This window comes from Diadema antillarum, unplaced genomic scaffold (genome assembly GCF_040938485.1).
Source record: "Diadema antillarum isolate AM-2024a unplaced genomic scaffold, OU_Dant_1.0 seq00000681_RagTag, whole genome shotgun sequence".
Lineage (NCBI taxonomy): Eukaryota > Metazoa > Echinodermata > Echinoidea > Diadematoida > Diadematidae > Diadema > Diadema antillarum.
Window position 1 is genome coordinate 486,072 of NW_027271586.1, and position 23,764 is coordinate 509,835.

The window sequence follows — 23,764 nt, forward strand, 5'->3', positions numbered from 1 at the left end:
AGGCAGTTTAGTGAGGGCGCTGTTACGATAACCGGCGCAACCGGCGTAGTAAATCTAAAACCCTCTTGCACAAAATAACCCTCATCTGTGAGTCCATCATACATGGAGAAAATGAGCAATATTATTTACTGTCGCACTACCAACATCTGCTCCCGACCGTGAATTTTCTTGATTGTTTTATGACCTGAGTGACAATATAAAGAGTTTATTCTCGCAGCGGGTTAAAACCAATTTTAAACATTTTGAAATTAGTCCGTCATCGCATAAAGCAAAAATTAATAATAAACCCTTTCAAATGATACCTCACTTGTTGCATAACAAGAAATAAGATAAATTCTCAAAGTTACGATATATATATATATATATATATATATATATATATATATATATATATTACTATTTTCCTTGATTTTTTTTTAAGGAGATTTAAACACGGAAATCTCAAGTTAACAAGAATGGGGTTTCCTTGTCTTGCAATCAAACTCCTTCATAATATCAAGTTCGTGTCACTGCCCAACTGAGACATGCATTATCTCTATCTCATTATAAGTATGTATTGTTATGTTGAGATTTCACGTATTGGCTCCACGAAGAAATAAAGAAACAAACTGTTCATGCAGTTTTTACCAATAAAGTAGAAGTTTATTCAAAACGAGTATACCGTATTGGCCCAAATACATTATCAGTTTGTTTCTTTTCCAGCGTTAAAAAAGCTAATAGGGCCTACTCTCGCATGGAATTTAAAAACATTAGGAAAATGGGGGCGATCATTTTATTACGTGAAAATGAGTTAAGCTTTAGTTTATTTCCTTCCAAGTTGACTTCAAAGTTGGCCCCTTTATAGAGTAACGATCAGTAGTCTGTTTGACATTTTTTTTCCAAAAAAAAAATTGAGGTGGCGTTTTCTTTTTAAAGTGACTCAAAAGAAAGTTGTGGTATACATGAAAGCCTAGTCATTCTTGTGAAAGAAAAGAAAAAATCATTTCAATCCATCATCATCACCATAATCACCACTATCACAAAATCATGATATTGCTTATAATGCTTTCAAATCCATGATTTGGATCTGCATAATGGACCTTGTAGTAATTACCACACTTAGGGTGAGAGACTTTAAATGCCATTAATTAAACGGAGGTGATTTTCCTCGACTATTATGTGCTTTGAATACCTCTAATGATGTCTGTTAACAACTTCAGCCGGGAGGTGTCTCTAAACCAGAGTTGTTGATTTTTTTTTTTGTAGGGCTCCTACATGGGGTTGCAACGTCTATAATTCTCGGCAATGCTGTCTACGTTGCAATCTGTAAATTTCTTTGCTGTAGTATTTCTTTTTGGTCTATACAATATTCCTTTCCACATTTACTTTCTCTGTTTTTGTTTCGTTCAAGGTTGCCTGACACATTACATAAACGTATAGCGCATATTTACTCAGGGCATCGCCCCCTCCCCCTCCAACCCCCTTTTTTTTATAGAAGTGTTATTTTTCGTTTTGTTTTTGCTTGTCAGCTGATGAAACCCGGAAGTGGCACAGGAATATAAAAGCAACACTTGACTCAAAACAGGTTACATGTATTTTCCAAATTTGTATAAACAGGGTCTAGCTATTGAAGACTAATCGACGGACGGCATGTACTGCGGGTACGACAAGTTCGCGAGAGAACTTTCGGCGAAAGATGTGGGATACACGTACGTTAGAAGGGGCCACTTCCGTTCTGGACTTTTTTGCTGCGGTGTGTGCGTAAGTAGCTATAAATTTACTGTTTTCTGTCATCAGAGGAACAATTCTTCTCACACTACTGACCCATCTGCAATGTTATCAAGGTAAGATACACAATTGTAATACGAAATAGAGCCAGGCATGTGAGAACATAGTTTTAATCACATTTCTGATTGAAAACTTGCTTTACTTGTGTATGACAAACATGGGAATATATGTGTGGGACTGACATAGTTACGTGATGAACTCGGGCAGACAGTCGCTAAACGCGTTATGCTTTCGTGGTCCGTCCATCCATCCACGTCCAAACTCCTGCTGTGTTGTGAATGCCATGAATTGTGATAAACACTACTCTTACTTCTAAATGAAATTTGTTTATGATACCAGTTGATAGAAAACATGTTGTATTGTTTGTTCTGTTTACAATTATCGAGTCAAAAGGGGCCTGAGCTTTTGATCCGTAGCAGAATCTTCGTCAGGGCAGACAGAGGCAAAATGACAGACAAGTAATACTTTTAATAGGATTACTTGTCTAACAAATGAAATGGTTAGTAAGTACCAGTACTGTAGTAGGGAAAGCAATCACATCATTATAAGGACTTCAAACGACAAGAACAGTCAGGGTCAGGCTGGGTACACAGAACAAAGGAAACAAAGGAGAGGGTGGGAGGTCACGGGCAAGGAGCCCAACCAAGTTACAGCCACAGGTCTAAGGAAGGCAAGGTGGATTAGAGTAGGACCATGGTGGACAGACAAAAGGCAGAGGAGGGGGGAGGGTCTGTGATGATCATGAGGATCAAGGGGGCAATGATTGGAGGAAAAGGATGAATAGGGAGGCAACATCAAAGAGGAGGGATAAAGAAAGGGAAAGAGTGAAAAAGCAACAGCTAGGGGGGGGGGGGGGGGGGGGGCTGAGCGAACAGTGAGCCCTGAAAGGTGTGCCAGGAGGGGGTACACCTTTTTTTGCTACAGTTATCGACGTACAATTTGTAGTGATTGTACCAACAGCAGATGTGTCCAACTTTTTAATACTGAATTAGGCTAAATTAGTGAATAATAATAAAATCTACCACTAGGATCTAGATAGATACTACTAACTACAACTGTAGTCATGCTAGTAGTAGTAGGACCTAGCTAGAATGCTAAAGTAGTCCACATGATGTTCATTTAATTATAGCTGTTTTATTAATGAATGAAAGTGCCCCTGTCACAAATAGGCACCCTGCCGCATATCGGGTACCACTTTCGGGTATTTTACTCCAGCGAGCCAGTAGAATTCATTCTGTGAGCGTGACACTGCACTGTGTGTTCCTTGTTTCTCACTTTTCAGGCCTGTCGTACCAAATGCCCAATGCCATACATGGAGGGGAATGAGGAGCTGAAGATTTTCTTTCCTTGCTGCTTGCTGAATTCAAGAAGTGGTCTTTGTATTGGCATCAGAGATGAAAGCACAAGGCTAGTCTGTATTCTAGGCATACTTCATCATGCGGGGGGACACCAAGATGCACTGTCAAACCTGATAAAGGAGGCTTCTGAATGTAGCAACCTTCGTATTCACGTCATTGGAAAGTTCATCAACAAATCATCGGGAACTGGACCAGATGTGGTTGCAGACTGCGAAGGTTTCTTGGAGCTGGAGCAGAGGCGTCACAACGGGATACCGGTGTGCAGGGTGACGAGAACGCCATGGCAGCAGACGGTGATGAATGGCCACAAAGAATGCACCCCTCTGCTAGTACTCTTTGACGATAAAGAAATACAGCGAGCATCTCTGAGTCTGACGCCTCAGATGATTGATGGTAATGATCGTCACTCACCAGAATCTGAAGCTCCGACTTTGCGCACATCAAGCTCAAGTGACACAGATTCAGGCAATAAGACAGCACGTCAAAGAACATCACATTTCTTTGCAGAATTCTATTGCTTGCAATCAGCAGTCATTCAATTTTCGACTGTGCCTTCAACGGCAATGCTACAAGAAACTCTGTCCATGACATCTGTAATCTCAGTCGCAGTTGATGGACGTGGAGGTCTCCTGTATCGGGCATGCAAACAGCTTGTTGCACTCATGGTGTCTGCACTAGGACTTATCTTTAGGTTGCCTAAAAATGTCAGTTCATCTAGGTACAACAAGTAAGTGAAATAGCCTGTAGTGTACATGTACGTGTACATTCTGCTGGGGTTGGCAGATTGTGATAGAATGTCACAAATGGTCTTTAGAATCAATCTACAATATACAATGTATCATTGAATTTTTCATGTTTTGTAGAAGCTAGGAGTAAAGTAGGAGTCTGACTGATTGTATATATTCCTTTACTTAATTTTCTTAGGGAATATAAGCTTGTGTATAAAACAAATTTAAATCAGTTTCTCTAGACTCTACATTTAACCAAAGAGGAACCTAAAGAACTGATATCCCTTTGTAGTGCATTTTGAGAATTTGTTAAAGAATCACTTTGTCGACATCACCAATCTTTCTATCAAAATCTTTAACTATCTTCACAAATAAGGGTTAGAACATTCAATGTCAGATTAATTAAAGGTTCATTCTTTGTGTTGTTATGTAACAATATTGAACACTGGCCCACTTTGTGAAGAAATGCATCTTTGTATAAACTGCTGCTATACCAACAAATGTTCATTTTCATTTTTTCTCCTTCCTCTCTGTTCTCTTCTCTTTGATTAGATGGTATAATGAGTCTGTTGTCAAGACAGTACTGACCTATCCTGCCACTGTAGGCCAGCTAGCCAACAAGTCTCAACAAGTTTGTGAACTTTTGAGAGATGGAGTCAAACCAGACACAAAAGAAAAGGCTGATGTGAGTGACATGTCCACAAAGCTGGATTATATCAGGTGAGTGATGATTGTTGTTGTTGTTTACTAAAACATTGAATGAGGATTTTCTAGTGCTTTTTATTTTATTTTTTTGTCTTTTTTTTTTTTTTTGTACATGACATATGAATACTGAACCTAATGGTGAGTGAGTAGAAGAATGCAAGGAGACAGTCAGTAAATTCCGGGACATTCCAAATGACTTTCATAATTTCACATCATGGAGTACATAAATCAACAGCTCCATGTATAGCTTTGTGGAATTTATTGTGGTTCTTAAGCTGAAAAACAATACTTAGAAAAACCTCGAAACAAATTACACTGAACAAGGATGATGACACAGGAGGCTCACATCTTTCAGAAATGTAGCAGTGTAACTCCATTACAATACTGCTTGCTTGCGAGTTCACCTGTGTATAATCTATACATGCCTTCTTCTTTTGTTCTGCTTCCTTGAGCCCTAACTCATGGATTCTTATGGTGACGCTGCCATGTTATCATCCTTGTTCATTGCAATTTGTTATAAATTTCGAAAATATTCTTATTCTTCATCCCAGTTATCATAGATTCTGAAACTCTGTCCTTAGTATAACAAATTTGTAGTTGTTCAAATGTAAAAATCTGAAAATCATCAGGAGGTTTCCTGTAAGTACAATTGTACTACTGCTCTTTGTTTTCATGCTGTCATTTCATGCGAGCCAGCATACTGAGTTGCCAAAAAGTTGCTCAGTGTATAAAACCCAAACAGGTTGCACTTCCCAGAGTTAGATCTTATCTGAATAACTTTTCTCTCTCTCTCTCTCTCTAGCTCTCTTTTTTAAAGTTTCGAATAGAGGCATACTCTTGAAATTTACCTTAAATGAAACAGAAATGAGGTGGTAAGACGGAACTCTACCAGAAATTTGCTGGATTGATGCCTTTTACTTTTAATTCCTTTCTGGTATTGGCTGTTTGTGAACTCTTAAATGAGTTGCATTGCCATAAGATCTTTCAGTTCTTTTGGAGGAAAGCCTTGTGTGTTCGTTTATTGCTTTTAAACTGATAGCATATTTTTCCTGTAATTTCTTAGTATTCATATTAAGTTGTGGTAGGATAACTACTGTATGTGTACATCAAAGTTATAAATAAATTTAATGTTGTATTATTTGATAGTATCTTTCCCAGAATGAAAGGGTAATGCTGGAATACAATAGAGTTTGATTGCAATTGCCATGTCATATGTCAACTTGTATGGCCAAATCATAAGTATTTTCAGTGATGGTGTTGTTTTCTAGGGCTGCTGTGATCTCTTTCAATGCTGAAACAGCTAAGACACAAAGCAAACAGTATGACATTCAATTTACATTTACTTTCTTTTAGATTAAAACTTTTTTTCCCTACTTTATATGCTGCAGGGGTGGATCCAGGAATTCTGTAAAGGGGGGGGGGGGGGGGGGGTGACTATTATTTCTGGTGCCACTTCCGGGTTTCATTTCATTATTTTTCTTTTTATTTCTTTTGTTTTTGACGAAAAATAAAGAGGGGGCGTGCGCCGGTTGCGCCCCCCTCTGGATCCGCCACTGATGCTGTATGCAAAATATAGAACTACTACAAAACCGGTATGTCAGTGTCAATGAATTAACAGCAATTGATGTTGCTCTATTTATTTGTTCATCCATCCAGGACTGGCAATGTGTTGCTGTCGATATTTGTGGACTTGTTGCTCGGAATTTCGCTCTTCTACTGGATGCATGCCACAGAGTTTCCCGTCGTTTTCGCCAAAGTCATCATATCTTGGGCTGATGTGAGTTGGTTTCCTTGGCCTCTCCTCAGTGCTTTCAGACATACCGACTTATGGTATATGCATACGATGTATCCATGGATATATGATGTGTTGATACGAGTCCATTCAGATGCAACACCCCGTTATTCGGCAATCGTGTGGGAGCATTCACCCTTGTGCTCAGTTGAACCTTAATGGGAAGCTCATGGGTGTACGAGTCTCTCCATTGCGCATATGAACTTTGTGCGGGCTTTGGGTTTCATGTTTACACTTTGTGCAGCACTCATCTGTAGTAGAGGTCGGGCCCTGAGCGTGGGTTGCGGATAAGCCCCGCCTATTTATATGACGTATGGATATGAGAGTTTTCAGATGCAAACGAGTGTCGTATGGATATAGGATAATCATCCAAAATGGTGCTGAAAACATCGTTTTTAAAAACTTCCTATCTTGAAACAACTTATCGATATGCAGGAATTCAGATGTGAAAAAACGTCCTCTATCCGTACAATGTACATCCTATATCCATTTGTCGTACTATACAAGAACTCTCATGCGAAAGGGGGATCTGCCACAGTAATCGTGCACACTCATCAGAGATGGAGAAAGTGTACATTGTTGCATGATTATATGATGTACTCACAGACAAGGAATACACCCATAGACTGTTAAGTTTTCAAACATAACAGAGGCTGTGTCAGTGCGTTGTGACTAGACCCTCCTGCAGACCTCCCAACCATTCTGAATTTGGAGGGAAGAATCTGAATTTTGACCCTAGCTCTAGTTTCAGGAATAGTTTCCTATTTTTCTTGCTAATTTTACTACACAATCTTATAGAAACTGCTTTTTCTTTTCTAATTTTGAGCCATATCACCCCTATTTTTCAGTCAGAAAGGTTGGGAGGTCTGCTCATGTTTCTCAGACAGGACTGTAACTTAAGGTACATTCAATGGAGCAGTGATTGTCATTGGTGAATTGACCATGTTAAAGGACAAGTCCACCTTCATATACATAAGGATTGAGAGAATGCAGCAATATTAGTAGAACACATCAGTGAAAGTTTGAGGGAAATTGGACAATCCGTTCAAAAGTTACGAATATCTTAAGTATCTGCACAGTAACTGCTGGAAGAGAAGACTACTACAGTGTATGATGTCACATGCGTACAACTATATAAGGAATATAAAAAGAGAATTTCAAAAAAATTTACTTTTTGAATAAAGTGCACATTTCTTCGACTTGCTACTGACGTATGTTAAGGGTAAAATTATTCCCCCGGCCTTCTGAAAGAGAGAAGTCGAGTGTTCTTTTGTTCTGCGAGAAAAATGGAAATATGTTGAATTTTCTTTATTCTTTCTTTATATCGTTGTACTCATGTGACATCACAAGCTATAGTAGTCTTTTCATCCAGCCGTGACTGAGCAGAAACTTCAAATATTCATAACTTTTTAACGGATTATCCGATTTTGCTCAAACTCTCACTGATGTGTTCTACTAATATTGCTGCATTCACTCAACTAACGTGTCTATGAAGGTGAACTTGTCCTTTAAGGCACAGTGTAAAAGGTGAATCTTCTATTCATTATTAAAGATACATTTAAACAATAAAACATCATCATTATTGTCGGTGCTTTATTATCACTGCAATTATTTAGTAGTATTCAGATATCAGTGGGAATATAGTTTGTAGATTGTCGTGTTGAGTTGGTACTAATTCTCATTGTGATGTGTTTGTGTTGAATCCCCCGACCTGCAGCAAACAGGCATCGCACTCCAACAGCTCTTACACTGGTTGATGGGTGCACCAGCTGGCCTCAAACTCAACACATCGCTTGCCCATTTCCTGGGGAATTTCTTCCTGTACCATATTTATCTCTGGCTTGGTAAGGAGTGCTGCTGTAGATGTATTTGCCACACAAAGTTTACCCGTGTCCCTTTGTTTTAACATAGCAGGTTCATGATTAAAGGGAATGGCTAGTAACTGATCAGTGGGAATCAGTGGGAATGCTGGGAGATGATTGTTTCAATCCTTGTGAGATTCATTTAAGAGTACATTGTTGTGTGAAAATTATTTGTGTCAGAACGGTCTCATATTCAAGTAATATGCAGTTTAATGCCCCGTCACTGTACAGGCATGCTATCCTGGAAACGTTAAACTGCACATTACTTGAATATGAGACCATTCTGAAGCAAATAATTTTTACACAACAATAGATATATAATATACTCTTAAATGAATCCCACAAGAATTTAAACAATCATCCCCCAACATTCCCACTGATTCCCACTGATCAGTTACTAGTCATCCCCTTTAAAGGAAGGGGATACCTTTTACAGACCTCCCAAAATGCAGCAAAACATTAAATGTGAACCTCTGGGGACTTGTTTAGGCCACTGCTGAGAAATTTGGAAGTCAACAGTTATCTACAATTTGAATAATGCACAAAACTCAACTACTCAGTAGTTCTGTGTGTCAGCCACACTTAAGCCTTTTTGTTGCAGTCTTCTGTATTTTTTATCTATAAACACAAATCTAAAAGTATAAGAGCTGATGTAATAACATATAGAGTGTGTGGCAAGAATATTATATAGAAATGTTTGTAAGTTTTGATGAACTTTCTTCACAAAATATACATGATGGACACACATGCAGTGCATGGGTCTGCAAAGGTAGCCTAGTAATGTACTGGAATTTACGGTGAGCCCCGCAAAAATTCAATTCAAAATGTAACGGTCAATAAAAGTGTACTAAATGTTACCTTCCACTTTCAATACTTTATGGGAGTTTCTAAAATGATACTCTCTTCAACATACCACTGTATTTATACAACTCTTCATTTAAGGCATGCAAATGGGATTCCCTACCTTTAATAACTTTTGTCTCCCTGTCCTTAGTCACTATAAACAAGAACAGGTTCAGCTTTCTGTATGTGTTAATCCATTGAGGATTGAGCTGATTTTGTTACAAAACATGTTTCCTATAGACACCTAGGCTGCCTGAGTATACCCAGGTCTAGTCTTCAGTGGGTTAAGTAAATGGGCCTGTTTCATGAAGACATTTTTAATGGTATACACATTGTAGTGCTATAGTAACTGCATGTGTCCCTGCATGAAAACACACACACACACACACACACACACACACACACACACACACACTCACACAAACACCAACAAGTTGCCAGATATGGAGTTTCAGTTAAGGACAGAATCTGAAAAAGCACACTCTATGCCTCAAAATGACATATAAATCAAAACAAATTGACTTTTCATACATATTAAAATTTCACAGTGTAAATGATGGAAAGTACATTCTGAATGTACCTGGGGTACACCTTCTGGAAAAGTGTTAACTATAAAGGAGGCTTTGAAGTTTAGGTTCGATTCAAGTGCTTAATCTCGCCAAGCTGAGATGTGTGCAATGAATGGGACCAAGAACAACAGAAAAACAGGATGTAAAACCCTGTAGCAACCACAATGAAGGGGTTATTAGATTAAGCTGACACGCTCATTGATCACATTCTATTCATGACTGATGCTAACTTGAAATGCAGTAGCATCATCCTTTCAAAAGTTATTTGTGTTGAAAGTGAAGAGCATGTAGAGGGCTGCTAAGAAAATAAAAAGGCTCCTTTTGATACATGCCTCTTCACACTATTTGAGGGGAAAAAAGTGTTCTAGAAAAACTGCACTCCCATTAACGAAGTCCTCAGGATCGGCAGTTTTCTTTTGTTATATCAGAATTTCATTATAACTGACAGGATCTTATGCACCATAGATGCAAGTGATAATAAGTTTGGTAACTTCAATTTTTCCGCTTGTATCGAAACTTCATTATAACCATGTTCATTGTAAAGGACACATCCTGTTTGCAGCACTAACCCACAAAAATGTAATTTCTGGGACTTATGGGTTGATGATTGTATCAATCTACTTCATGATTTAATTGAGCTTGCTTTAATTGCTTGCATCCTTTCACAGGCTACCTGGGACTCATGTGGCCCTTGCTGCCTTCACTCCTGTGGTGCATCGCTGGCTCAGGGGCCCTGGGTCTTTCGGTCCTCCTGGCCCAGACCTCGGATCTCATCTCGGTCCTCACTTTCCACATCTACTGCTTCTACGTCTACGCTGCCAGGTGAGGAGGGCTAGAGGTCATGACCTCTATTGGACAAAATAAACAAAACAAAACAAGGCAAATAGGAATGAAATGTATTTATATATGAAAAAAAACAGCTATATTCTATTTGCTGTGTTCACCTTCCATGTTATTTGTTTCTACAATGTGTGCTTTTAGACGGGGTGGGGCAGTGGCCTGTGTAAGATGAAATAAAGCAAAAACCTTATCAGATGTGTCTACCAAATTAATGTACAAGGGAAACACATTTTACTCACCATTTTTACTCTCCACATTTCTTATCTCTTAGCCTGCTGAGGACAGGCTGACTTCGCTATGATACACATTTTTCATTACTATACTTGCCCAAGTACATGTATACTCTTGACTTATGCTCAACAGGGAAATGTATGTGTAAGCTGCCAAGTGATGTGGCGACAAAGGGCCTTTTAAGACATGAGACAAGATAATTAAAGCTAAAAAAAGGTTTAAAGTGAACTACATGTACTAGATAAAGAAACAAATCACATCCCACTGTTCATTGCGGTCATCTGCCAAGTCTGTTGTGTATACTGCCAGGTGAAGGGAACAAGGACTTTTGGTAGGCAAAATAGAACATAAAAAAAAAATCATGAAAATAAACTGATGCATAAACTGAAGTACATTCTGTTGATTATTCTCACTCTTTACTGAAACTACTCTTTACTAAAGCAACATTTGAGCTAGAGTGTAAGATGGTAACAGAGCTGTTCATCACAAGACAAGCCAAAGCAACACAAAGCATTAAAAATTACGTCTGGTAAGGGAATGAACAAACCAAATACATTCCACACTATGTTCACTTTCAGCATCTTATGCTCGTACATCCACAGTAGCATGTAAGGGGTAGCGGTACAAATGAAAAAAAAATGCAATGAATGAAAATAAAGTAATTTAGAGTAAACAAAAACAGAAACAAACAAACTCTAGATTACATGTACAAAATGCAGGTGGGAAACAGTAGTTGTTTTGGTATCTCATACTTGCCAACATTTTGAAATCCTGAAGAGGTAGGTTTTGCGAGGGAGCGAAGTGACCAAGCCCGAGCACGCTTGCGTGCGAGGGGGGGGGGGAGGGTGTGGGAGGGGGGTGTCCCCCCTCCCGCGGTGTGGACTTTTTTGTTTTTCAATATCAAAATATGAGATTTGGTGCATGCTCTTTAACCTTTGGGTCATAAAGGGTCTTGGTATTGATAAAAAAACATATAATCCATATAAATCTATGAACTATTTTTTGGACTATGCATACAAAAATAAAATCAGACATATTGGTAAATAATTTATGTAGGCTAAGCATATGTGAAAAAGTAAACAAACGTATTGTTATCACAAGTTAGATATGAAAATACATGTAAATACAATTGTACAATCACGTACGTACACGGCAGGCTGGGATCATGCCACGCCGTATGCTGCATCGGCCGCACCACGCACACGTGAGCTACATGTACCAAAACATCTAGCTACACGTACATGTGTACAGTAAGTCTTGCACGCACGTAGATATGATAGAGATGAGTCCGCCACTGCAGTGTGCATACATGTGTGCATATTAGAAGGCTGAATATGATGTTTTTGAGGAACGAGTTCCTTGAAATTATTATTAGTATTCTAAGTTATTTTAGGGAATCGACGCACAATGAAGGGAAAATATGACATCCATTTCATTTTATGGTAGGTTTGCTACAAAATCGGTAGATCAGAAGAGAAAATCGGTAGCCGGTCAATACCTCTAAAAAGCGGTAGTCTACCGCCCAAAGCGGTAGAGTTGGCAAGTATGGTATCTCATGTTCTTGTGACTATCCTATATTAGCTGGTAACCTGAGCCCTCTTTCACTAACATGGGAACTATTTTGAGCCAAAGAATGAATCTAAAGGTGGGACAGATTCAGATCAGTTTTAGTTGGGAAGGACATGTAGACATTAGCCGGGTTCACATGTACAAAATAGCGGGATGACGATCGCGATGCACATCCCGAGTTTTTTTGCGAGCGTCCACACGTACCAAATTAGCGGGATAGCGATCGCGATCGGTATCCCGCTAATTTGGTGAGCGTCCACACGTACCAAATTATCCCGCTAATTGCCGATAGAGATAACAGCAAAGCCTGCAAACTGGGTCACACAGCGCCCTTCTCTATCACTGCCTGCGCGCACTTACCTTTGTCCATTGTCTTTTACGCGTCAGTGGTGTGGTTCGCGCGCTGTTGTTGTTGTGCTCCAAAGAGGTGAAGGACCTCTTCGCAGAGGCCTCGCTGTTGTGATGTGCGCATTGCATGATGGGATATAAAAACTCGAGATTCTAATCCCGACCGTTCACACGTACCAGCGCGGGGCCAATTATCCCGCTAATTGACGAACCAGCGCAAAATTTCTTGGGATTAGCATCGCGATGCTTATCCCGCTAATTTTCGGGTTTTTTCTGTCCACACTTGCCAAAAACTCGGGATGACGATCGCGATGCAAATCTCGAGATTTGTATGCCACTAATTGGTGTACATGTGAACCCAGCTATTCTAAAACTTTGCAAGGGGATGGGGGGGGGGGGGTGGGCAAGATGGTGTTCCTAAATGGGTAATAGGGAACGTTTCCTAACTTTTAAGAACTGATTGATCGCAGAATTGCCCCTATGATCAGATGAATTGAACTAAGGATTGATTTTAGAGCTTTATAGTGAAACTGCCCCTTGTTGTTGTGTGAAATTCAAATCTTAAGTGTTACTCTACTGTATCCCCCTCTTCTCTATGCGACAGGCTGTACAGACTGCAGATTTCCGCTCTCCTGTCCCTGGCGCGCCTCTTCCAGGGTAAAAAGTGGAACGTCCTTCGGCAGCGTGTTGACTCATGTTCATACGACGTCGACCAGCTCTTCATCGGTACCCTCCTCTTCACCATGCTGCTGTTTATGCTGCCAACCACGGCTCTGTTCTACATCGTCTTCACACTGGTAAGCATCAAAAGACCTCTGTATGTGACCCTGCATAACAAAACCAACAAAAAAGTTGCCTGTCATGGATTTTTAGTTAAGAGCAGATTCTGAAAGAGGAGACTTTAAGCTTTAAAACGATATATATAACTTAAAGATAATATAAAGTTATATAAAATATAAAACCTCAAAAGTTTCCCTAAATTTCCTTGTCTTAGTTGGTGTTTCAGGTTAAAGTACCTTTCATATAACTAACACTGTGAGACGTACTTGCCCCAAAGTGCTCTCATGTCTTAGTAATCATGCAATAATAGTTTCGTACCAGAGCCGCCGCCGTACAGCGGCGAGGTAGTACACGTATTGTACAAAACCATTATTGCATGATAACTGTGACCAGCAGCGTGCAGCCCCATACAAAACATGTGTACGCATAGCTAACTGTGACCAGCAGCCCCATTCGCATAGCGTAATGGGGCTTTGCATTGTAGCACCAAGGATCATGACAGATTTAGTATTGCAGGTAAATATCAACTTAAAATCCAAAATTTTCTTCAATTTGAAGACTTACAGGTGTACCAATTAAGTTGAAGTATTGAGAACAGGCTTCGGGCAACGTTTGGTTCTGCCAATAGTCCCTTTCTGTTCAAATTGATGACTGAATGTGACTCGGTCGAGAGGACCTTGAGAGAGCTACATACACTGAATACTACGGCCAGCGCATGCGCACACATCACATGGGCACAAATTTCAAATCCATGAACGGATAAGATGTTTGTGTGCGCATGCGCTGGCCGTAGTATTCAGTGTACGTAGCTCTCCCAAAGTCCTCTCGACCGAGTCACATTCAGTCATCAATTCGAACAGAAAGGGACTATTGGCAGAATCAAACGTTGCTCGAAGCCTGTTTTCAAAAATTCAACTTAATTGGTAAGTCTTCAAATTGAAGAAATTTTTGGATTTTAAGTTGATATTTACCTGCGATACTAAATCTGTCATGATCCTGAATGCTACAATGCGAAGTCCCATTACGCTATGCGTATGGGGCTGCTGGTCGCAGTTAATTGCATGATTACTGAGACATGAAAGCACTTTGGGGCGAGTAAGTCTCACAGTGTCAGTTATATGAAAGGTACTTTAACCTGAAACACAAAAATTAAGGGAAACTTTTGAGGTACCAAAACTTTATATGTGACCCTGCACCTCAAAACAAACAAAAAGTCGCCAGACATGAATTTTTAGTTAAGACCATATTCTGAAAGAGCAGACTTTAAGCTTTAAAATGATGAATAATTCAAATCAAATGGACTCTCCTAACCTATCTAAATATTAGAAAGAAAGCACAAACTCATGAAAAGTGTGAACTGAGAAAAGAGGCTCTGAAGTACAGTGTCTATTCAAGCGCTTAATCTTTACCAAACCGTGCTGGCTGTGCAATGAATGGGACAAAAAACAGGAAGTAAACCACCAGAGTAACAACAATGAAGGGATTATCAGATTAAATTGAAATTGAGCATGCCTCATCAACACATTCTTTCCATTATAAATGCCAACTTTCAAAGCAGTACCATCATCCTTTTAAAAGTTATTAGAGTTGAAAGTGAAGAGTGTGGACGAGGTTTTTCAGAAACGAAAAAGGGATTCTAAAGACACACCTAATCACACTATTCTACCAAAAATGTTCGAGATAAACTGCTAAAAAAACACACTTTCCTGCCCGTTTTATGATACCAAATTTTAACATAATGTAAAAGAAGACCCACTCTTTCAGAAAATTTGAAATTGTCAAGTTCGGCTAGGTTGACTCATTTCACTTATTTTCAGTCCTCACGCAAAATCAGTGTGTGCGACTTTGTGTTCGTTTTGAGGTGCACGGTCACATATTATCTTTAAGTCAAATGGACTCTCCTAACATATCATAATGTTGGAAATTAAGCACACACTCTTGAAAGTGTGATGTGAGAAAAGAGACTCTGAAGTACAGTGTCTATTCAGGCGCTTAATCTTTACCAAGCCGTGCTAGCTGTGCAATGAATGGAACAAAAAAACAGGATGTAAACCACAGGAGCAACAACAATGAAGGGATTATCAGATCAAGCTGAAATTAAGCATGCTTTATTGAGACATTCTGTAGATGATTAAAGCCAACTTTCAAAGCAGTAGTGGGTTTCTAAAGTTATTAGAGTTGGATGTGAAGAGTGTGGACAAACTTTTTAAGAAATGAAAAGGTTAGTCTATATTAAAGACACACCTTAACACACCATTCTACCAAAACATGTTCAAGTAAAACTGCTAAATAAAATTCCTGTTCATTTTATGATCCCTAAGTTCAATGTAATGTAGAAGAACACTTGCCCTTCCAGAAGATATAAAAAACTTCAGATTGGCTGGGTTGACCCATTTCACCTATTTTCAGTCCCAACGCAAAACTTTTTGTTCGTTTTGTGATGCACAGTCACGTATAATACTCCTGAAACAAATACAGGCAACTCAGGTGACTCCCATTATAACAAAGTCCTTGCCACTGACATTTTTCTCTCATTACATCAAAATTTCATCATAGCTGAACAGTCAAGTACAGTATAAGCTGTTATTTTCATAATGGTTTAATTTTTGTGAAGTTTTCAAATCACTGTGTTGAACCCTGAATCTAACAGCATGCAATATTGTTGCCAGGCACAAAGGCAATAGTGCACTTACGATAGCCTTAGTGTCAATTCACAAAAAGAACATCTCGCAAAAATGTCCGCAGTTTCCTCATTCACGAAAATAATGTGTAAGTGAAAATAACAGCTTATACAGTATATGCACATGGGTAAAGATATGGACAATGATTTTAGAACCTGCATTTTTGTTTTGTTGTAATAAAGTGAACATTTGTATTCAGATTTTAATAACTTCCATGTTTAATGTAGCAGCTCTGAAAAGTCTACTTTCATTAGTCTTAAAGATGTTTTGTATGTGCACTGTCTGGACCTATGCAGAATATATTGACTGGACAGTTTAATTAATGAGATTTTGAAGACTTTATCAACATATTGAATATTAATGATAATAGAATACTTTAAAATACATACCGTTATGAACTGTACTTCCGTGTTCAAAAAGATACATGTAAGTATCATACATAACACCTGTCATAGCCGGGTATACTGGTAACATAACCCGGTGAGGACTGTTTGATTTTGCTACAACACATATTTCCCATAGACGCTTGCCCGAGTATACTCAGGACTCATCCTCAGCAATATAACATAATCCCCTCGCTCAATGTCAACAAAAGGTCAAGAAGCTTTAAAGTAGTTTTTTGTCTACTTTTTATTTGAGTGTACAGTATAAATAGAGGCATGTATACCTGAATTCATGTCAGATCAGTGAAGTGTTGAATGAATGATTAATGAAAAGAACCAAAAAGGAGAGTAATGTAGAAATTTTCAGACCAGAAAGAGTAACTTACAGTGTAATTTTCTCTCCATATCTTTATATCGTCTGGAAAAAGAGACAATTCTAGAGACTCTGTTGAGGGACATATCAGCATACAGTTATCAATTTTCTCTTTAAATGTCGAGGGAAAGACAGCCAGTAGTAATAAAGTGATCAAGTCAATACCAGGAGGTCTCTCCCTTTCCAAATGTGCAATGATTTGTGGCGCACCAGATATTGTGTCAGAAGATATTCAGATCAGATCACAGCAGATCACAGCTAAAAGGTGGCCAAGTGCATGTATTCCACCAACCATTGCAATGGATCCATGTACAGAGCACTCCCGTTATAACGAACACGGTTATAACAAAATTCTGGTTACAACGAAGTAAAAATTCAGGCCACAACATTACCTCTCTATGTACATGTAGTTTTATTGTTTATTTGTTTGGTTATAACGAAATTTCGATATAATGAAAGAAAACTGCTAATCCCGAGGACTTTCTTATAACGGGAGTCCACTGTATTGTATGTGTTTTTTTAATGTTTTAGCTGCGAGTGGTTGTCCTGGTGGTGCAAAGCTTCCTGACATTGCTGAGGGATGTTCTCTCCACGTTTCCCTGGTTCTCTCTCCTCCTCTGGGTCTGCGGGTCAGACTCGCTCAACGACGGCGTCCAGTTTCGGGTGCTGCAACCGTCGCCAGGGCAACCAACCTCTCTTCTCCTCCAGGTGAGTGTACAGAGCCCCGTTGAGATGTATGTTGTGTGCCTTACCTGCATTTCCCTGTAACTTGCCAGGTTATTTCATTAGCATGTTTTTGAATAATCCTGCCACCCAGAATTGTCTTTATTTCAAGGTACATTGTAGGCAATCCACTCCTGCTTATAGGCAATGCCTGAGGCCACAGGGAGGTTGTGGAAATATAATAGGAATGAGGAAAGTTTGGGTAATCATTGTTTATTAGTGGTAAGTTCCCAGGCAACCATGCCGATTGGCAAAGGAAGCAGTGTAAGGGTTAATTCACCTGAAGTAAAGCTTTTTTGTTCTTTCTTTTTTTCGATTCTAAATCCCCAAACTGGACATACCTTCTTTTAGTACAGTACTCTCCACTTAAATGGGCACCGCTTAATGGGGGTACTGTGCTTAATTGACTAATACAAGCCGAAAAACTTTTTCTGATGCCTGTTATACTTAACGGATAATCGGGTAGGCATTCTGGATAAATGGGTAAGAATTTTCCTGATTACCCTTAACTGTTTCCATATTTTGCCGCAGAAAGCCTTTAAAATTTACATGAATGTGAATGACGAAAAAAACTGTAAGGTGCTGAAAGTAGATAGAGAGCTTAGGTTTATATTTAGATGTATTAAATCATATGCAGTGTACGACTGACTCGCCATAACACTGGTACAAGTAGACGCATTTGTTAATGCTGTATACGAACCCTTGTACCAGCACCATGCACGCTACCAACACACGCTCACACACAGCGACACAGTAATCACTATATATGTGCCTATAGCTAGCTCTCAAGAAAAACAAAGAATATTATAAAGAAACTCCATCACCCTTTCTTCAGGCTGTTATTTGAAAATAAACTTATGGTTGCCAAAAAACACATGGGGATGCAGCAGAATTCGTTGCAGCATTTGGATGCATATAATGTTTTGGAATCTAGCTTCAAATGACGCATGTTTAGAAGCGCACATGTGGCCTGATGAGGACTTGGGAAATTTGCAATGCAGTTGTTTGCAAATTTATGCTACAGACACTATCTAAGGTTGTTGTGTGGCTTTAGATGAACTGTGCCTGTTAGTGACATACTGTGGTGTGTCTGATACAGAGAGGTGTGTGAGTAATATATGGTGCTTGTGATGTGAATGAAGTAACATGCTTTCTCATTAGTGGGGTACTCCGCATAATCAAGTAAAAAATGCTCTGCCAGACACTACCTGAATAAGCGGAGACTACTGTAATGGCATTTTACATATTAAAGAAAACTAAACCTAAAGAGAAATGTGGATTGAATGAAAGCAGCAACATTAGTAGAACACATCAGTGAAAGTTTGAGGAAAATCGGACAATCGATACAAAAGTTATGAATATTTAAAGTTTTGGTGTTGGAACCGCTGGATGAGGAGACTATTAGAGGTTATGATGTCATGTATGGACAACAATATAAAGAAAATATAAAGGGACTTCCACAAATATCTTCATGAAAATTACACATTCCATCAACTTGATACTGACATATGTTAAGGATAGTAATTATTCCCCCTGCTTTCTGTTTGCAGCTAGTCAAGTGCTCTTTCATTATGCTAGAAAAGTGAAAGCTTAACTTTTTCATCGATTGTCCGATTTCCTCAAACTTTCACTTATGTGTTCTACAAATGTTGCTGCTTTCACTCAATCCACATTTCTCTTTTGGTTTTAGTTTGCTTTAACAATCTGTTCCTTCTGCTGGCCTCTTCATACCATCTTGATGAACTCTTGGTGAGTTTGAAGATGAATGTTTTTTAGGAGACAAGCCTTGGAGAAATATGTTGTAGACAAGAAATATTATTCATTGACATCAGCATAGATCATCAACAAGTCAACCTGCTTTATATAATGGCTTTGCTGAGCCTATTCAAACAACGTATTTCACTTCAGGCCATCAAACTATTTCAACTTTGTATGAAATGTAATCATAATTTCAGTGGCATAACTGTACAAAAGAAAACTTGTTACATTGTAGGACTACAGTATTCTCCACTTAATTGGGGTCCGCTTAATTGGGTACTCGCCTTATTGACTTTCAAGCTAAAGAGCAAAAACCAGGGGAGCATTTCATGAAGCATTTTGTCTGATTTTTTTTTTCCAAACAAACTGTTATAAGCTACTGCAGTCCTTACACTTGATCGGCTGAGAGCAAATTTGTCAGAAAAAAAAGGCAACAAAACACTTTATGAAATCCCCCCTGTTGTGATGCGTGGTATATTCACCAGATAACCAGGTAGGCCTGTGGATTAAAATTGGTAGGAGTTTCTGCATGAATATGATGTACGATTGTATTTGCATAGTTTTCCAGAAAAAGTCTTCAGAATTTGTGAAAATTTCAATTCAGAAGAAACTGAGGTGCTGAGATTTGAAAGAGTGCTGAGCTTTATTTTTTAACACACTATAAAATGTGCAGTTTATGACCGATTCACCATAGCTTTATCTGTAGTTGGCGCATTTGGGGCTGTGCATGCCGTGTACAGACCCTCGCACCAGCATATCATATGATACCGACATACACACTGCATGCTTATAGACAAGCTGTAGAGACCTACCGTGCTGTGTGTCTGTGATGCAATGAGGCGTGTGATTAGTATACAAATAGTGAATGGTCACAAGTGCAATGGTACAAGATTTTGCAGGAGGTGAAAGATAGAGGCGCTCTATTCAACGAGGCGAAGCCGAGTTGAATAGTGCGCCTCATCTTTCACCGAGTGCGAAATCTGGTTCCATTGCACAGGTAAAGACCATACACTATTTGTTTAATACAACACCTCGAACGTCAACAGATTTGGTACTCACAAGAGTCACAGATTCTTGAATTTAGCACAGAAATGGCAACCATTTTCCATGAAAGACGAATGAGTAGCCTCACAGTCGTAGTCACCGTGTATGTACATGTGTACGTATGTATGCGAAACGAAGTTGTTTACAAAAATGAGTGACAAAAGTACGCGCTTGTAAGCGCGCTTGTAATTGTTGAGTGCGCTTGGCACATGTTTGTTTATTGTGACATCACAGCGCGTGTAATGGAACATTTTGGTCAAACAAAATTGCACTGCTGAGACAACCAGAGCGTGCAATGGAACTTTTCACTAAATGTCACATGATGGGCAATCGACCAAACGTATAGCTACATTCTAAATAGGCGTTGTATAATGTGTGATTTTCAACTGCGATGTGAATGATACATGCTCTTCAGTTTAACCCGTTGGGGACGAGTCCTGAGTATACTCGGGCAAGTGTCTATGGGAAATGCGTGTTGTAGCAAAATCAAACCGTCCTTAATGGGTTAATAAGCGGGTACTCTCCGCTCTAAGTCGGATAAGAATTGCTCTGCCCACTACTGCCAGATTAAGCGGAGACTACTGTACCAGAATGATATCCATTAGATATGCTTTCATTTTATGTAAATGGCCACTTCATTCCCAAGTGATCGTATTTAGATATAAGGGATGGTCACATAACTACTTGTACTCTTCATTGTTAAGTTTATCAACACTTTCAGATGTTTGACCAGAAAACATTTCAGGAAATGAATATCTTGTTAAGTTTAATTAGTAACACTTTTAGATGTTTGACCAGAGAACATTTCAGGAAATGAAATATCTTGTAAAGTTTAGTTAGTAACACTTGGCGACATATTAATGAAAAATGGACAAGAAATTTGACCTTTTAAAACCTTTTGTACAGAATGCTCTCTGCAAATACCAAGGAGATATTAAACTGATATTATGAATGAGAAAATGTATTTTTCTTCACACAACATGTAGTCTTGATAAGATAACATAAAAAAATAACTTGTCTCCTTCACTGTAATGATGGTTTGATTAGTTTGCTAAATATAGTGTGCTAAATATCAACCATATGCAAAGATACTGAAGGATACTTACATGTGCTCTGCATACAAACACATTGAAAGAAAGCTTTTCTGAAGTGGAGATTTTTTTTTCCTCTCAGTTCCATAAGAACATTTTGTGTGTGTGTGTGTGTTGTTTTTTTTTTTTTTAGTTTCAAAGTTGGTGCAGTGCCAATGATAGTAATGATATTTATTCAGACAAAGTTAATTAAAGACAAAATTAGCACACTCTGGTTTTCACATATTATATGCAACAAAAAAACAATCAAACATTCATGAAAGTTGTGCTAAAAGGAGCAAGGTTAGTTGCCTGAGAGTGGTGATCTACTTGTCTTTATCCTTGTATATGTCATTATTTGCCCCCATGAGTATTGAGATTTTCAAGCACTAGAGGTAAATGTATGCGCATGACAAGAGAGTATGCTTGACAGTAGTTATATATTTTCATACCCACCTCGTTGAAACCGCAATTATTGCTTCGTTCCATACCGGGAACCAATTTCCGATGTGAGCCTGTCTCAAGAGGCTTCAACAATCTTGATTTTTTTTTGTGTTTCTCTCGTTCCTGTGTGTGGTTCTGCAGATGCAGCTGATGCCATTGTCGAGTGCCTTGATGTTGGGACGAAGCCCCGCCCAAGTGGACGGGGAGAAGCAGTCCCTCCTGCTCATCGGCAAGAAGCTGGTCAGCGGTCAGCTGATATACCCGTGGGGCAGAGACGGCAGCTGACCAATCACAGCGATGTGGAAGGTGTTCAGGATCGGGATAAATCATGAATGTCCAAGACCAGTCAAAGACCATACCAGTGCTTTGATTGTGGACAGACAAAATATAAAGAATAATGATGGTAATCTAAATCATTTGGGGCTTATCTAAATCAGACTGTGAGCTGGTCTCCACTTAAAATGTAAGGTTTTGAAATAGAATGAAATGAAGTTGTCTTGATAAAAAATGTGTATAGCCAGTGCTCCCTGTAGTGTTGAGTAACATATGACAAGTTATTTTGCATATTGTTGACTGAGAACCAGATAGAAGGGCGTTAACACAGTTTGGGGGTGTACCCAGTTACTGGTATCAAATTGTAGAGCTTGATCTCCTCTATGTTATGGTATCAATCTTAAATAAATCGTTTTCATTTTCAGTAAAATGTTCAGAATCAAAACCACAAGGGCACTTTTTCTCCCGATATTTGGAACAATGCTTATAGATCTACCCCCTTTTGATTGAGTAAACTTTTTATTTCGTGAAAATTGATTGTTGAATTTTATTTATGCTCAAATCTTAGAATGCAATTAGTGCCCTTCTGGTTCTCAGCTGACAATATCAACTACAATGTATTATTATTTTCTTGTTTTCAGGAAGAATTCTACAAGAATAGAATGGGTATGAAGTAAAATTGTGACTTAAAGGGACTGTACAGTTCTGGTCGAGGTGAAAATTTAGCCTTTAACATTTTGCAAGATATTCAGAAACCACTCTATGAGATGTCAAAAAGCATGCAATTCTAAGGGGTATCAAAAGTTTATTTGATGAAAATCGGTTTTGAAATGGCTGAGATAATATCCAAAAGAGATCCTAATAAAGTTGTGGCATGTCGCCTTTTATTATTATCACTTTTTTGGATATCTCAGCCATATAAAAACCAATTTTCATCAAATAAACGTTGAATCCTTCTTAAAATTACATGCTCTTTCATATTTCATTTGAGGTTTCTCATTATCTCACTTAGGGATGTTCAAAACGTGAATCCCCACCTCAACCAGTACTGTACAGTCCCTTTAAATCTGTGTGATATCTCAGCATCTCATTGCGGTTCTCTGAATGCAATTCTGTGAATGCTGTTTCAATGCTGTCTTGGGCACAATTACAGTGCTTGTGTGATAGCCTACAGAAATTATGCCCCCCCCCCCATCACCCCTATTACCACTACGCTTGATTATCTTTTATTCCATCATGATGGCATTGTACTCTTGTCATCATCTAAAGAATATAACTCATGAAAACAATTTCTTACCATGTCTTGTTCATAAGTTCTGCTGTTACACCCAAATCGGGTGCAGATGGTTTTTGATATGCCTTTTGGTGAAGGGTGTGTGGATCAGTGCCATTAAATTGATAATTTGGAAAGCATGAAAATTTCTATTCTATGGCAAACACTGTCATACAACACATATATGCATATAGTTTGCATAAACTAACCCTGTGTTTCGGGGTTTTCGTTTTCTGGGATGCATGACTCTACAGTCTACATGTTACCAAAACCAGGCGAAATCCGTATGGAATTGACCAATATGGCATTGAACTCCTCATTTGCCTTGTACTGCCGTGGCAATCTGAGAG

The 23,764-nt window shown here is 38.8% G+C and overlaps 1 protein-coding gene across 1 annotated transcript; it reads left to right on the forward strand.

The window, feature by feature from the left end:
- Nucleotides 1-1,706: 1,706 nt before the first annotated feature.
- LOC139737090 (phosphatidylinositol N-acetylglucosaminyltransferase subunit Q-like) lies at nucleotides 1,707-22,950 on the forward strand. Its single transcript, XM_071647766.1, has 9 exons — nucleotides 1,707-1,823; nucleotides 3,050-3,852; nucleotides 4,406-4,573; nucleotides 6,215-6,335; nucleotides 8,068-8,194; nucleotides 10,293-10,446; nucleotides 13,217-13,409; nucleotides 17,361-17,537; nucleotides 22,010-22,950. Exons 2-9 carry the CDS (start codon nucleotides 3,071-3,073, stop codon nucleotides 22,151-22,153), a joined length of 1,866 nt encoding a protein of 621 aa, XP_071503867.1. The 5' UTR covers nucleotides 1,707-1,823; nucleotides 3,050-3,070; the 3' UTR covers nucleotides 22,154-22,950.
- Nucleotides 22,951-23,764: the final 814 nt, after the last annotated feature.

Bases quoted from the DNA above. Each gene is read 5' to 3' on its own strand.
- LOC139737090 (XM_071647766.1), top strand. From the start codon at position 3,071: ATGCCATACATGGAGGGGAATGAGGAGCTGAAGATTTTCTTTCCTTGC. The intron at 13,410-17,360 runs GTAAGCATCAAA...TTAATGTTTTAG, and splicing joins TCTACATCGTCTTCACACTG to CTGCGAGTGGTTGTCCTGGT. The intron at 17,538-22,009 runs GTGAGTGTACAG...GTGGTTCTGCAG, and splicing joins CAACCTCTCTTCTCCTCCAG to ATGCAGCTGATGCCATTGTC.